Source organism: Struthio camelus, chromosome 11 (assembly GCF_040807025.1).
Source record: "Struthio camelus isolate bStrCam1 chromosome 11, bStrCam1.hap1, whole genome shotgun sequence".
Taxonomy (NCBI): domain Eukaryota; kingdom Metazoa; phylum Chordata; class Aves; order Struthioniformes; family Struthionidae; genus Struthio; species Struthio camelus.
This window is the reverse complement of record NC_090952.1, coordinates 1,769,372-1,782,160: the sequence shown is the minus strand read 5'-3', so window position 1 is coordinate 1,782,160 and position 12,789 is coordinate 1,769,372. Positions and strand designations below refer to the sequence as shown.

Below are 12,789 nucleotides of genomic sequence, written 5' to 3'. Positions count from 1 at the left end.
GCGCGGGAGGGCACCGAGCGCCATGTCCGCCTCCCACCGCCCTCCGCAGGGGCGGGGGCCCGTGCTCGGCCCGCTCCCCCGCCGCGGGCCCACGTCGGCCCGGCGGCGTGCGGGCAGCGCGGCGGGAGGGTCAGCGCCTCCGCGCCGCTCCGCCCGTGCCCCGCGCCGCCAGCGCGGCTCGGCTCGGCCGCGCTGCGCCGCGCTGCCCGGGCGGCGCGGGGCACGTCCCCTCGCCGCGCCCGGCCGCGGGCACCTCGAGGTGCGCGGTGCCGTCGCCCGCCTCTCCGCCGCTGCCCGGCGGTGCCGCCAGGCTGCCCGTCCAGCGCAGCGCGCGCCCGGGCGCCGAGCCCACTGGCCGGGCGTGGAGCGCCCGCCGCCCTCCTCCCTCTGGGTGTGGAGCCCGGCTGCCCGCCCCGGGTGCGGGCGCCGGTGCCCCGGCGCCCCGGCTCGGGGTCGTGCGTGTGCGTGTGCGTGTGTGTGTGTGTGTGTGTGTTGTGTGCGTGTGTGTTGTGTGCGTGTGTATGCGCGGGGCTCCCCCCGCGCCTCGCCGCGCCGCGCCGCCCGGAGGTGCCGTCCGCGCCGCGCGGGGCGCGGAGCGCCGCGGACAGGCGGCCCCTCCCCAGGCGGGGAGCGACCTCCCCTCCCGCGCCCCCTCCCCCGGGCTGTGCCGGGTGCGGAGCCCCCTCCCTCCCGCTCGTTCCCTCTCCGGACTCGGCTGGCTCTGCACAGCCCCCCCCTCCGTGCGGGCAGGGCTGGCCGCGCGGCGCGCCGGGAGCTGTAGTCCGCGAGGCGGCGGGGCAGCCGGCGGGGCGCGGCGGCCGGACTACACTTCCCGTCAGGCCCCGCGGCGGCGGCTCGCTCTCGCCCTCACACTCCGGCTGCCGCTGCCAGTGTCTCCGCCGCCGCCGAACCGCCGCTCGCAGCGCCCAGTGTCCGACCCGCCGCCTCGGGCAGGGGCCCGCCTCGGCCCGCCGCCCCCCGCCGCCCGCCTGGCTCGGGAAACAGGTGCGTGCCCTCCCCCCCTGGCCCGCCGCTGCGCTCCGGACACCCGGCCCCGCTGCCCGGGCACCCCGGGCCCGTTCGCCCCGCACCCACCACCGAGGGGAGGCGGACGGAGCGGGCGGCCCGACCCTCCGCCCAGCCGGCCGGGGTCTCCATGGAAACGGGTCCCGGGACACCCCCGGGCGGGCGGCGCTGCGGGGCGGCGCGGCGCGGGGCGGCGCGGCGGGGCGGGGGGGCAGCGTCCTGGAGCGGGACAGCGGAGGGCGGGCGGGCGGGGACCGCGGGCAGTGACAGCGGCCGGGGCCGGGGGCGCCCGCGGCGGGCGGCGGCGGCGGGCTCCGCTCGCTGCCCCGCGACGGGCGCCGCGTGCCGCTGCCTCGCCTCGCGCGGCGGCGGCGGCGGCGGCGGCGGCGGCACCGGCGGCGGCACCTGCCGCTCCCGGGGCGGTGCGGGGGGTCCCGGGGCGCCTCGGCGAGGCGGGGCGGGGCGCGCCGGAGCGCAGCGCACCCGGTGCCTTGGCGGAGAGCGGCGGGACGGCGGCGCCGGGCGCTCCCGGAGTTTCGCGGCGTGGCCCATGCCTGCTCCGGCGCCTGCTCTGGCTGGGGGCGGCTGTGCCCGGCAGAAACTCCCGTCCCGGCCGGCAGGGCTCCGGTCGATCGCGGAAGAGCCCTCCCCGGGGGCAGCGCCGCCGCCGCCAGCTCCATATTCGGGGCTGCCCCGGTACGTCGGCCCGGCCCCGCGGGGCTGCGCGCGGCCCCGGCGGCCCTGCCCGCGGCGGCGGGGCGAGCGCCGGAGGCGGCGCGGCGGAGCGCGGCCCGGGGCTGCCCGCGGGGCGGCCGGGCCAACTGTTGAGCCCGGGCAGTGCCCGGCGGCCGGGGCGCGCAACGGCGGCGCCGGGGCCGCGGCGCGGGGCCTTGTGCGAAGCAGGGCTCCGGTGCGTCGGGGCTCGGCGCCGCGGCCGCTGCAGCTGCCGGGGCGGCGGGGCGAGCCGCCTGCCCGGGGCTCGGCGCTGCCTGCCCCCGCAGGGCAGCGGGCCGCGGGCGGGCCGGGGCCGAGGAGCCGCGGGGCTCCCGGGAGGCGGCCTGGCGGCGGCCGCTCAGTGGGAGCGGGGCTCGGAGGGTGCGCGCCCCGAGCCCCGGCCCACGCGGGCCCGGCGGGCCGGTAGTCCCGGCGGCGGCGCCCAGCTCCTGGCTGAGGCCGCGGAGGAAGCTGGAGGCACGGTGGCCCTGGGGCGTGCGGGTGGCTTTGCCCCTGGGCCGGCACCGCCCGCGCTCTGCTTCGGCCAGAGGCCGCCGTGGGGTGCTGCGAGGGTCCGGGCCAGGTCCCCCTCGCTCCTTGCGTCCTAGGTGAATATAGGCAGCAGCAAGACCAGAGACGAGGCGCTTTCTGCCGCCCCTGGCCTCGCTGGGGGGGAAACCTAAAGCGTCCTTCGACTTAGTGTCAGTGCTTGGCAGGTTTATTGCAGGTTCCTCCGTGAGCTGTTTCCATACCTCACCTCGATTTGATTGTGGCTGGAACCAGTTTAGAAAAGCACCTCAAGAAGGTTTCGTAGGTTAAAATCAAGATGAAGTAAGTTTCTCCTCTTTCCAGAGAATCTGCTTCTGAGGACCATTGTTCTTGCTGGATACCGCCAAACTGAACAGGGATCGGCAGGAGCAAAAGGCTTACGCGTCCAGCTTCCTTTGCAGCTTTGAGGTTTTTTTGCCGTGTCTGCATTAGCTTTTTCTTCTCTGCCCTGCGTTTTCGTCACTGTCACCAGCGTCTAGATCTAACGGGTCCTGGTGCCAGTACAGGGCTAAGGACTGCATGGTGCCTGTACAGATCTAGTGGCAATGGTTTTGCTGCCTGATTCTGAAGATACACTTCTGGGAACAGCTGAGAAAGCTGCATCTCGTGTAGTCTGGCCCTCAGAAGGAAACTGCAGCTGGGACCTCTGTGTTCTGGTATACCTCTTGTCTCCTAGGGAATGGCAACCTGCATTCCAGTCGTAGTACTTTGCATGATATGAGGCTTTTCAGACATGAAAATTTTTAGACAGGTCTGCCCTTAGTTGCATCCCTTTTTTTTTATTATTCCTTACAGATTTGCTCTAAGGGGCTTTCATGGGCACAGCCTTTTCTATCTGATTTTCCTGAATGACTGAGGGACTAGCGACACAACTTGTCCAGCAGCTAAGACTTATTATTAAAAGACTACCGAATGTGCAGCGAACTTTGCTATTTTAAACGGAGATGATTTTTTTTTTTCTTTTCCTCTCTTTTCAGCGCATCATGCTGAGTATCTATAATTACTTATAGTGTTACTGTGTCTTTAAATCAGCTTAAGCAAATATATGTAGGCAAAGCCTGGCTCAGCACAGCAACAGCCAGGGGTTTCGGTGTAGCAAAGAGGGAAACCCAAACTGAGATTAGGACTGCCATACAAGCCAAAGGCCAAATCCATTGCATCGTAACAGCTTCCGCAGAAGTGTGTGGTAGACATGGTCTGGCTTCTTGATGGCTGAATTTGGTTACAGGCTTAAGTGTTCCTTGTTGCTGCTATAACTTCAGACCTCTACGTGAGGAGTAACGTGATACCTGGGGGGAAAAAAAAAGGTTTATTTTGTATGTTTTTAGATTTCTCTCTGGCTGCATTTGAGATCCATAGTGAGTCCTGTGAGAGGATCATCTTGATTACCACTCCCCTCCTCCCCCAGCCATTCACTTTAAAGGGGTTGTCAGAAACACTGTGCGGGGCTGAATCCTGCTAAGACATCTTAGGAAGTTCTCCGCTTTTGCACTCAGGCTGGACCTCTGTACCTCACATGGACGCTTGATGATCACATACAAAAACAAATATAATTTCTTGCCTGTGTTACTAATGGCAACAAAGACTGCCAAACTGAACAAACTATTCTAAGTGAATGAGACTATTCCTGTTGGTGCAGGTTTCTTTTTGGCCCTTCCAAGCACCTCCAAAAACCACTAGGGTCATTTTCCTTCTTGTTCCGCTGCTGTTGCTGGAGTGCAAGTAACTGGGTTGCAGGCGTTGAACTCCAAGTAGCGATTCCCATTTGAGTTTCCAATAACCGATATATAACCAGTTTTACATTTTGTAATCTTCAGGAAGAAGAAGAAAAAGGTGGGGTGGGGGGGGGGAATTCATTCTAGGTTTTGTTCCTCTCTGGGAATGAATGTTACAAAGGTATCTCCTGTGGGTGTGTTTCCAGGGTCAAAGTGCATCCCTCGCTGGCCTTCCACAGTGCCCCCTGGCCAAAGGAGTTGTACAGCACCTTGGAAAGAAGAGAAATCCCGTCCTCCGGAGCTCTTGCTGCAGAGCGATGTGCTGGACTTTTTCAATACCTTAAGATCGAAAAAAAAGTCTCCGTTTCCTTCCAGCGTGCCAGTGCCCCAGTTAGACAGCAGTTGAGAGCCCATTGCAAGAGTAAAAGGAAACAGAGCAGACAGTGTTTTACAGGGTTCATAAGGAGCTTGGAGCCCAGCTGAGCACATCTCTTTGTCTGCTTAGCCACATGAAGGTAGCACCGATGTGATCCCAGCTGGGCTCTCCACAGCTTGCCCTTGGCCGTGTGAGGTTCGCTCCACGCGGAGCGGAAAGGCCAAGCCGCCACTTATGCCGGTGGAGCTTACAGTTGTTTAAACCTGAGCTGTTGGCAGCGGTGCAAATCACCACTCCTAGGGCCTTGGCTTGCCTGCGTCGCATGGCGCTGCCGTACCTGTATCATGGGTTAATTAAGCCTGCCCGAGCCTAGAGAAGCCTTGCGCTGCTGTTGGCAGCAACAGGATTTTAGGAGACTGGTCACTGATGTGTTTATTACCTGTCATCTCATACTTGGTCCAGGCGGGGTTTAGCGGAGATGGTTGTGATCTTTTGGCATCTAGTTGGCATGTATGTTTTTACTGATGCTAGGGTGGGGGAGAGGAAAGGTAAGCATCTTAGAGTCCAAGACATTTTGGCGCTTGGAGATGTATAGACGAGTGAAATACATGAAAAGCTCATTGGAGTAGTAAAAACAGCACAGTCCAAAAGCTAAAGGTATTTGTACTGTTAAGAGGTGGCTGACACAAGTCATCTCTGTGAGGAGCAGGGAAAAGCAGCCTTTTGATATCAGTGCGCCTGGGTCTACCTAGCAGCTGAATGCCTGTAGAAAATTGTGGCCCCGGCTGACCTGGTACAGAAACTGGAGCTAGACAGCTCTTAGTGCAGACACGTAGGGTGAACACTGTCCAGAGCAAATTAACTCAACACGTATTTTCTCCAGGAAAAAAAACCCAAACTCTTTGTTTCCTGTGGCTAGAAGTTTGGTGGCAGCCCTGATAAGTTGACTCACATATTTGCTGGCCTCTTTCCTACCATCCCGCTGCCACTTGCACTTGCCAACACAAGTGCTCGAGAGGCTGAGGACTGAGTCAGATGAGGGAACCGATCTGACTGAGAAACTACTATTATTTTGGGGTAGGCTGTTTTTCAGCGGGGGTCGCTCGTGGCCCTGATTCACTTTGTGACTATGTGAATGATTCTGCTGCCTTAACAGCGGAGTGGGACAGTGCAGAAGCGTGAGGGGCAGTGTTAGGGCTGCAAAAGTAATTGGGAAGCCTTACCTCAGGCAGCTCGAGTTAGGATCCCTGAGAGCAGAAACCGGGCGTGATTTTAACAGAGGTCCATGCGGAGGTTGCATGGGCTTAATTCTCTTCAGCGACGTATGGGCTGATAGGTAAAGTTAAATGCAGGCTGCCCTGCCATCTTTGGCTTGCCCTGTGTGGAAACCACGGTTGTTGGGATTTTAGTGCAAGGAGAGGTTGTTTATAGATAATTACTAGAAAATACGTGTTACCGAATAACTTTATCTCAGGAAACTTGTTTCCAAAGGCTGTACAGCGATGTTCCAGAGGTGATATTCATTTCTTAATCCAAGGGGACTTTCACATGTAGCCAACTAATAGCTAACTTGAGTAAAAGCATGTTACAAAAAAGGCGTTTTCTCCTTGGCTTTTTCTGAAGCCCGGGAGAGATTGGGTTGTAGGGTAGCATCCCATCCGTTTGCAAAATTGATGAGAGGTTTTGTCTGAATGAACAAAAAAACTCATGCTTTTAATGAATTTAATTCACCGTGTTAGTTTTATGCCATTGAAAATGTCTCTGTGCGCTTGTTGTTGGAGGCTAACGTGTTCGACACCTTTTTAGCTGGCAGTTTGTAGAGCATGTTTGGTTTTGGATGGTGAAGGAGTTTTAATATCACACTTCAAACTTCACCATCAGAATGCCATGTTGTTCTTACTTTGTTCTAAACTAGTTGGAGTTAATTGGAATTGGCTAGACGCCTGTTTAGCTAAATCAGAATAAGACTGTGGTTTCACATACACTGCTCCTGGCAAAGGTAGGGGATTAAGCAGATTCTCTGTCAGGCTGTGCCCTCTCCCCCTCATGGTAAACCTGATCTAGGAACTAGTATAGGTTAAAAACAACCCAGCTGGGGGAGGAAGAAAAAAAAATTTTAAACCCATATCAACTCCCTGGTCCAGTTTACTAGGACGCCCCACAAACAGCCTTAGTGGCACAATGGAGAAGGGAAGAGGAGAGAGACGGACGTCTTGAACAGTTACTTCTACTCAAAGACATGTATGTGAAACCATGCCCTAGTTGTGTTCTCCAAGGGGTTCCTACTAGTTTAATTACATCCATTTAAAGTCGCTTTAAGTTGAACCAGTGTAGACGAGAGATTTGCTTGGTTTGCTTGTGTCAACTCAATTAAAACCATCCTTTTTGGCCCAGGGAGCCTAGCTGCTCCTTCTGGTTTAGCATTTAGCTATACGGGAGGTTGCTCTTCCCTGCGTTTCTCAAACTTCCCAGTCCGTATTCTTAAGGATCCCGTTCCTTTCCTGTTCTCTCCGGTTTGCGTTTAAGCCCACGTTTGCAAGTTGTTGTTTTTTCCCAAGTTGTATGCCTTCTCTTAGTTGAGATGTTCATTTTCTTTTCTGTTTCTTCTTCGTTCCCTGTGAAATGCCTTTGGCACGTGTCCCACATCGTCCATAGAGAATAGAGGCCAAGAATGCATGTAACAGTGTCTATCGCTGTCGCTGCATCCTCCTGGCTCTTTTCTAGTGGCCCTCCTGCCTCCTTTGGTGACCAGTTCTTACTCCAGTACTCAGAGCTGTGCTATTTTGCTCAGCTCCTTGTAAAAATTTGTTATCAGTTTTCCCTCGCCAGCCCTATTCTTAGGTCATGCCTGATACATGCTTGCTTTGAGGCTTCCTAGTTCGATTTGTCTCCGAACTTCTGTTCCACTTAGCACAGCCAGACGCATCTCTCTCCTCCCGTCCCACAGAAGGTCCCTTTTGATTTCTCCTGAAACATCTGTCCTGCCGCAGCGCTCAGGGGCAGAAACTTTCTCCTCCCCTTCTTTCAGTTTAGCCTAAGATGGTGAAATCCCCGCAGATTGTTTGTTCCCCTATTTCCTTTATGTTGCATTTCTCTCCAAGCATCGAAAGACTCCTCCCCTTCCTGCTCCAAGCCACCTCTCATTCTCTTTGGGTATGACCCTGCTCTCTCTCTTAGATTCAAGCCAGCTACCCTTGCCACTGTCGAGTACTTCTTCCACCTTACAGTGTGTGTCTTCTAGCGTATTTTCCCCTCTTCGTCTGACTTCTGATTCCCATAGTCTGTTTACTCACTTGTGCATTTTTTATTTGCAGATGTCTCTATCACTCTTTTTTTTTTTTTTTTTTACGGTAACTGTATTCAGAGAATACATCCAGTTCTATAGCCTGATTTCCTTAAGCTTTTCATCTGTAGATCTGTAGATCTGTATGCAGCTAGTTTCAGCATAAACTGATGGTGCAAGCTGCTTCTTGTCCTATTCAGAGCTTGTGTCCGCATGAGTTTGTCATGAAAAAGACAAGTGATTAGGATTTTGAAACGTGTCACTTTTAGCTCCTTCCCACTCTCACCTGCTGCACAGAGAACATTGCTGTGCCTGTCTTTGCCCACTTTCCCTTCATGTGTTTAGCATTCCTCTGTATCAGGAACCTCTTTGACAATATCTCTGCATTCTGCAGCCAGTCCTACTTGGTCTGCCCTAGTCTGCTTGCTAGCGCGGTAGATCTCTCTCCCTTGCTTTTTCCCTGATGTGACTCAAGCAGCAAAGCTGTCTTAATGCTCGGACAGCCAGCGTTACAGGATTGGCTGTAACCTTCTCCCTCAAAGGCTCCACCCAGCTGACGGTGTGTCTTGGATGCTCACGAATCTCTGGATTTCCTTGCGTTTGCCACCCCTAGCTCCTCTGAACGCCAGCACCTTCCCAGCAGAGTAAGGTGATGATGGCATGTCTGATGGCACTGCTTGGCAAACCTTTGCTCCCATCCAGCGTTCCCTGGTTGCTTAGCTGTTTGAGTTTTTCCCCGTTGAAGCAGGCACGCGCTAGTTTACCAAGGTAATACGAAACCTTGGGGCTGTCAGCGTTTTAACAGGCCGTCATTTTGCATGAAGCTCTGGGCTGTTCCTCTCTCCCCTGTGCTGGAGGTCCATCTCCAGTGAGAGGGAAAGTGGGAGGATCTTTCAGAGGATATGTATGGATGTGAAGGTGCCCATGTGAAACTCTTGGGATAGCCTGAGGTTTTTTGGCAAAAAAAAGTTGTTTAATATGAGTAAGAGTGGGCCGTGGGCTCTGTCCCAAGGCACTGCTTATTTCCTCTAGCCCTTTTCTAGGTACACTTGTAGCATCGCAGGCGTTGGACCCAGTGTGCCTGATGCTAAAGCTGAGGATAATTCTCTGCGCAGGCCAGTTGAATGCAAGCATCCTAGAAAGAGTTACTGATTCTCTGCTTTGATTTTGCAGGTAGAGTGGCCCCTCGAGCCCCAGCAGGTCCTGGTCGGTGACAAGCAGCTGTCATGATCTCTACAGCACCTCTCTATAGCGGGGTGCACAACTGGACCAGCGCAGAGCGGATTCGCATGTGTGGCCTCAACGAGGAGAGGTGAGGTGCGTGGGCGGCTTGGTATGGCAAAGGCGACACGATAGGAGAATGTGAGTTAGGGTTCTGGAGAGGCTAGGGAAAGGGCCAGCTCTGCATTTTACTGGGGAGTCACGCTGAGGTACGGCAGAACTGCAGAGGGGAAATGGATACGTGGGTAAATGGTGACATTTTTATGATGGTTCCGGCGTCCCATGCTCCAGTGAGGAGAGCCTGCAGGCAGGCTGCACTGGAGGTCTCCGCTTTCTGCAGAGAAGCCAGCAGCTGCATGTAGCCACATCACATCTGTGGTGTTGATGGGTCACGAGGCCGTCTGTGTCATTTGCACGTGCTATTGGCTTCATCAGACTTGTGCTCTTAACTGCCAGGGCAAGAACTGGGGAAGGAAAGGGCTTGACCCACTATGAGCCAAGCTGTTAAGAAAAGCTTTCAGTGACCCAGGAGGGTTAGTAGAGACCAAATGATTAGATGGGAGAGTCGTGACATGCCACCAACTAGGAGATTAGGGAGGATTAGTGGCTGGGAGGCAGAATTGATCAAGACTAGTTCCAGGCCTGTCCCATGGCATGGCTTTTTATTCTTGCAGCTTTGGGGTATTGTTCTCCAGACTGATCAGTTTGTGTCTTTGAGCTTATGTGCGTTTAGAACATTTGTCAGAGCCAAAAAGGCTTTCTGGGCTCAAAGGCAGTGTGTGGCTGTCTTCCCTTGCTGCAGATACTAGGGCTTCTGGCAGTAAATCCTCCGAGAGCGAGGCAGAACAACAGCGGGATAGGGAAGAGTTCAGACTCCCCTTTGGGGCGGAAGTGGGGACGGAGATCATCTTTACTGCTCAGCAGCCACTTGGCCCGCTGTGTGGCTCTCAGATAAGGGCTGGGGGATGGCGTTGCCCTGTGCCTCTCCTGAACTTCTCCGAGCTACTCCTAGTTGTTATAAACTTTGGGGCATGGGCCATCTGAGCTCAGACAAACCAAGGCGATTTAATAAAATGCTGCACCTCCCAAATGCAAGCTTTGAGCAAGGCAGGCAAGCCAGGCTGACTGTAACTGAATGTTTTTCCTCGGCCTTTGGCCCAATTTAAGGTCAGGACACAAGGGAACGGGGAGAGAAGGGGCCAACTTAGGGGTCGGTTCCTTAGCTGGCTGTAGTTAGATATCGTGGGCATTCCCTGCAGCTTTCCGGGCTGCGGCATGGGTTGGGCTGCCGCACCGGAGCTCCCTCTCTCCCCGGGGACGGCCGGTCTCGGGCATCGCGCAGGGGCAGCAGGGCAGCGTGCGAGCGCCGCGTTCCTCAGGGCCGGCCTCGGCACCGCTAACCCGCCCCGGCAGCGGGCCCCGACCCCGCGCTGCCCTTGCCGGCAGCCGCGCGCGGGGCGCCTCCCCGGCGAGGCGGGCGCGGGAGCCGAGCGGCCGGGGCCCGGCGCGGCGCGGCCCGCCCCGCTGGCCAGCTCCCCGCGGCCGCGGGCCGGCGCCGGCGCTCGCGCGCCCCCTGGCGCCCCGCCGCGGCGTCGCCTCGCCGCCCGCCGGGGTGGAGCCGCCTGCGGGCTCGGCTCGGCGCCGCCCCGCGCCGCCGCCGCCGCCGCCGGGGCCGGGACCGGGGCCGGGGCCCGACTGGCTCGGCGCGGGGCGTCTCTGGGGGCGGGCGCGGCGCGGCGCAGCACGGGCAAGGCCGCCGGACGCCCGCTAGCCCTGCCGGGGGCCTGCTGCGGCCCGGCCTGGCCCGGGTCAGGGCCTGCCGCCCGGCGGGGCCTCGCGCAGCCCCGCAGCCCTGCCCGCGTCGGCTGCCTCGGCCGGCTGCGGGCGCCGCGGCACCTGAGCACCGGCTTGGCGGGTCCTGAGCGCCCGGAGCCCCTCTCAGGCGTCTCGTTAGCGTCTCCTGTGCCTGGCTGGCCCTCGCTCTGCCGTCTTTCAGCTGTCGTTTGGATTGCGCTGCAGCCTCCTGCAGCAATCTGATCCCCCCCTTATTAATAACAATCCTCTTAAGCCTTTTGCGGCCTGACTAACTTGGGAAGCCGAGGTTAAAGAAATCCACGGCAAACCGTGTCTGTGGAGGACGATAGCAAGGAGGTTGTGTGGTAGGAAGGGAATTGGAGGTCTTTCAAGGGATCAGGCTTTTACTGTGGTTTGAGGGGGTCAGCGCTGACTGTACAATTTAGTAGTTTGGTGAGATAGGGAGCAGATGTGGCCAGGGACTGCCACAGGGTTGTAATCCCAAGGGCATTTGGTAAGGCATAGGAGTCACCGTGGCCTCCCGGTTGCTGGAGTGCTCAGATCCCATTTAGGCACTGGTATCCCATGATGGGCCGCTTGAGATGGCCCAGAGAGCAGAGTCCTGGAGCTGAGCACAGGTGATAGGGAACCCCACGATGAGGAGGGCTCCCTCGGAGAGCTTGCATCTGTTACGTGGTTTTGAGAGCGTGCCGGGGGGAACAGGGGGACACACAAAACCAGAAGAAAACAGGTCAGCAGCAGAAACTAAAACTGAGCTGTTTTATCCCAGCGCCAGCAGCTTCTTAAAGGTTGAGAAGTGACCCTTAAAGACTGGAGAAGTGTCATCAGGCAAACACTGCTAGGGCAGGTGTGTCCAGGCGGTAGGACCCTGAACACGTGAGCGCTGTCTCTTGTCCAGTCATCTTGCCGATCATGAGTGCAGTTGTCTCTTCAGCATTTCCCATTTCCCTGGAGTTCACAATCCTTTTTCTGAATTTGTACTTTCTGCTTAGGAACTGTTTCCAAAGAGAAAAAGTTAAATGTGCAGGCCAGCAGGACACTGCATACCAGGGATGATGTGCTGAGCACCCTGGACCAGAATGCTTTTGACGCTGGAGAGGGATCTCCACCGGGGGCTGGAGAGCTGAATGGGCACCAGTGCTTGTAGTGGCATGACTTGGAGGCTACCTACGCGTCCTGATGCCTGGGGAAGGGTCTATTTGGAGGACCGTGACTCACAGTAGGGACTGGGGAGGAGGAGATAAGGAGAGGAGACCCCTGGCAGGTGAAAGGCATGGAGCAGTCCTGAAGTTGTAGCTTCTAGACTGGCGTGTGGGAGTGATGAACCGGGAGTGTTGGTCATAGGGATGAAACGAACATCAGCAGCATGTCGTAATGGCTTTGGCTAGGAAACAGAGGAACAGGGATGAGGATGTATGTGTGGAAGGAGAGGTGAGCAGCACGGGGCTGGGTGAGGAGAATGGGACTGGAAATCTGTGCAGAAGCTGCATGGCAAGTGGAGGGCACGGGAGCAGGTGTGTGGAGGCCAGGCTGTAATACAGAACAGCGTGGAAGGGCTGGGCTTGACTGGGCCACTGTGGGGCTTGGGGAGTCAAAATGGTGGTGAGTGAGGAAGCTGCTCAGTGCTGCTAGGCCATGGAGAGAAAGTATTGTCAGGCAGGTACAGCTGTGTGTGGAGGACCCATTAGGTAAGCAAGCAGTGCTGTTGGCTGGGCCAGGCACAGCTCCTGACAGGTGAGGGAGACAGGTTGCGTTTGTGGGGTAGTTGTGCTGCTGAGGACCTGGCTGCCTGGAGTAGGCAAGCTTCAGCAAACGTTAAGTTGCTCTGCTGTGCTAAATGGGGACAGGGTGCTGGGAGGGTACTTCAGGTCTTTATAAAGCCATATCTTGTTCCTCATCTAGGAGAGCCCCACTTTCTGATGAGGAGTCTAAAACGAGCAGCTCCCAGCACTTGGGATCTCAAGAGTTTTGCGTCAGCAGCAGCCTTTCCAAGGTGAGCTCCTTGTGTGCATGTCTGGGTCCAAGAAGTCTGGAGCAGGCCAGGCAAGAGCATCTGTCCCTAACTGGGTCCTCTGGGCTCTGTCTTCCAG

The 12,789-nt window shown here is 57.3% G+C and overlaps 1 protein-coding gene across 2 annotated transcripts in view; it reads left to right on the top strand.

Annotated features, from left to right (window-relative positions):
* The first annotated feature begins 837 nt into the window (after positions 1-837).
* The window catches only part of BCORL1 (BCL6 corepressor like 1), a 31,532-nt gene continuing 19,580 nt past the window's right edge, over positions 838-12,789 (top strand). The window contains exons 1-3 of one of the 2 annotated variants that reach the window (XM_068957100.1): positions 838-1,005; positions 8,837-8,975; positions 12,602-12,692. In XM_068957100.1, coding sequence (XP_068813201.1) covers positions 8,890-8,975; positions 12,602-12,692 — 177 coding nt within the window. In that variant the 5' untranslated portion in view covers positions 838-1,005; positions 8,837-8,889. Of the gene's footprint in view, positions 1,006-8,836; positions 8,981-12,601; positions 12,693-12,789 lie in introns of both variants that reach the window. The other variant, XM_068957101.1, reaches the window with a different exon arrangement.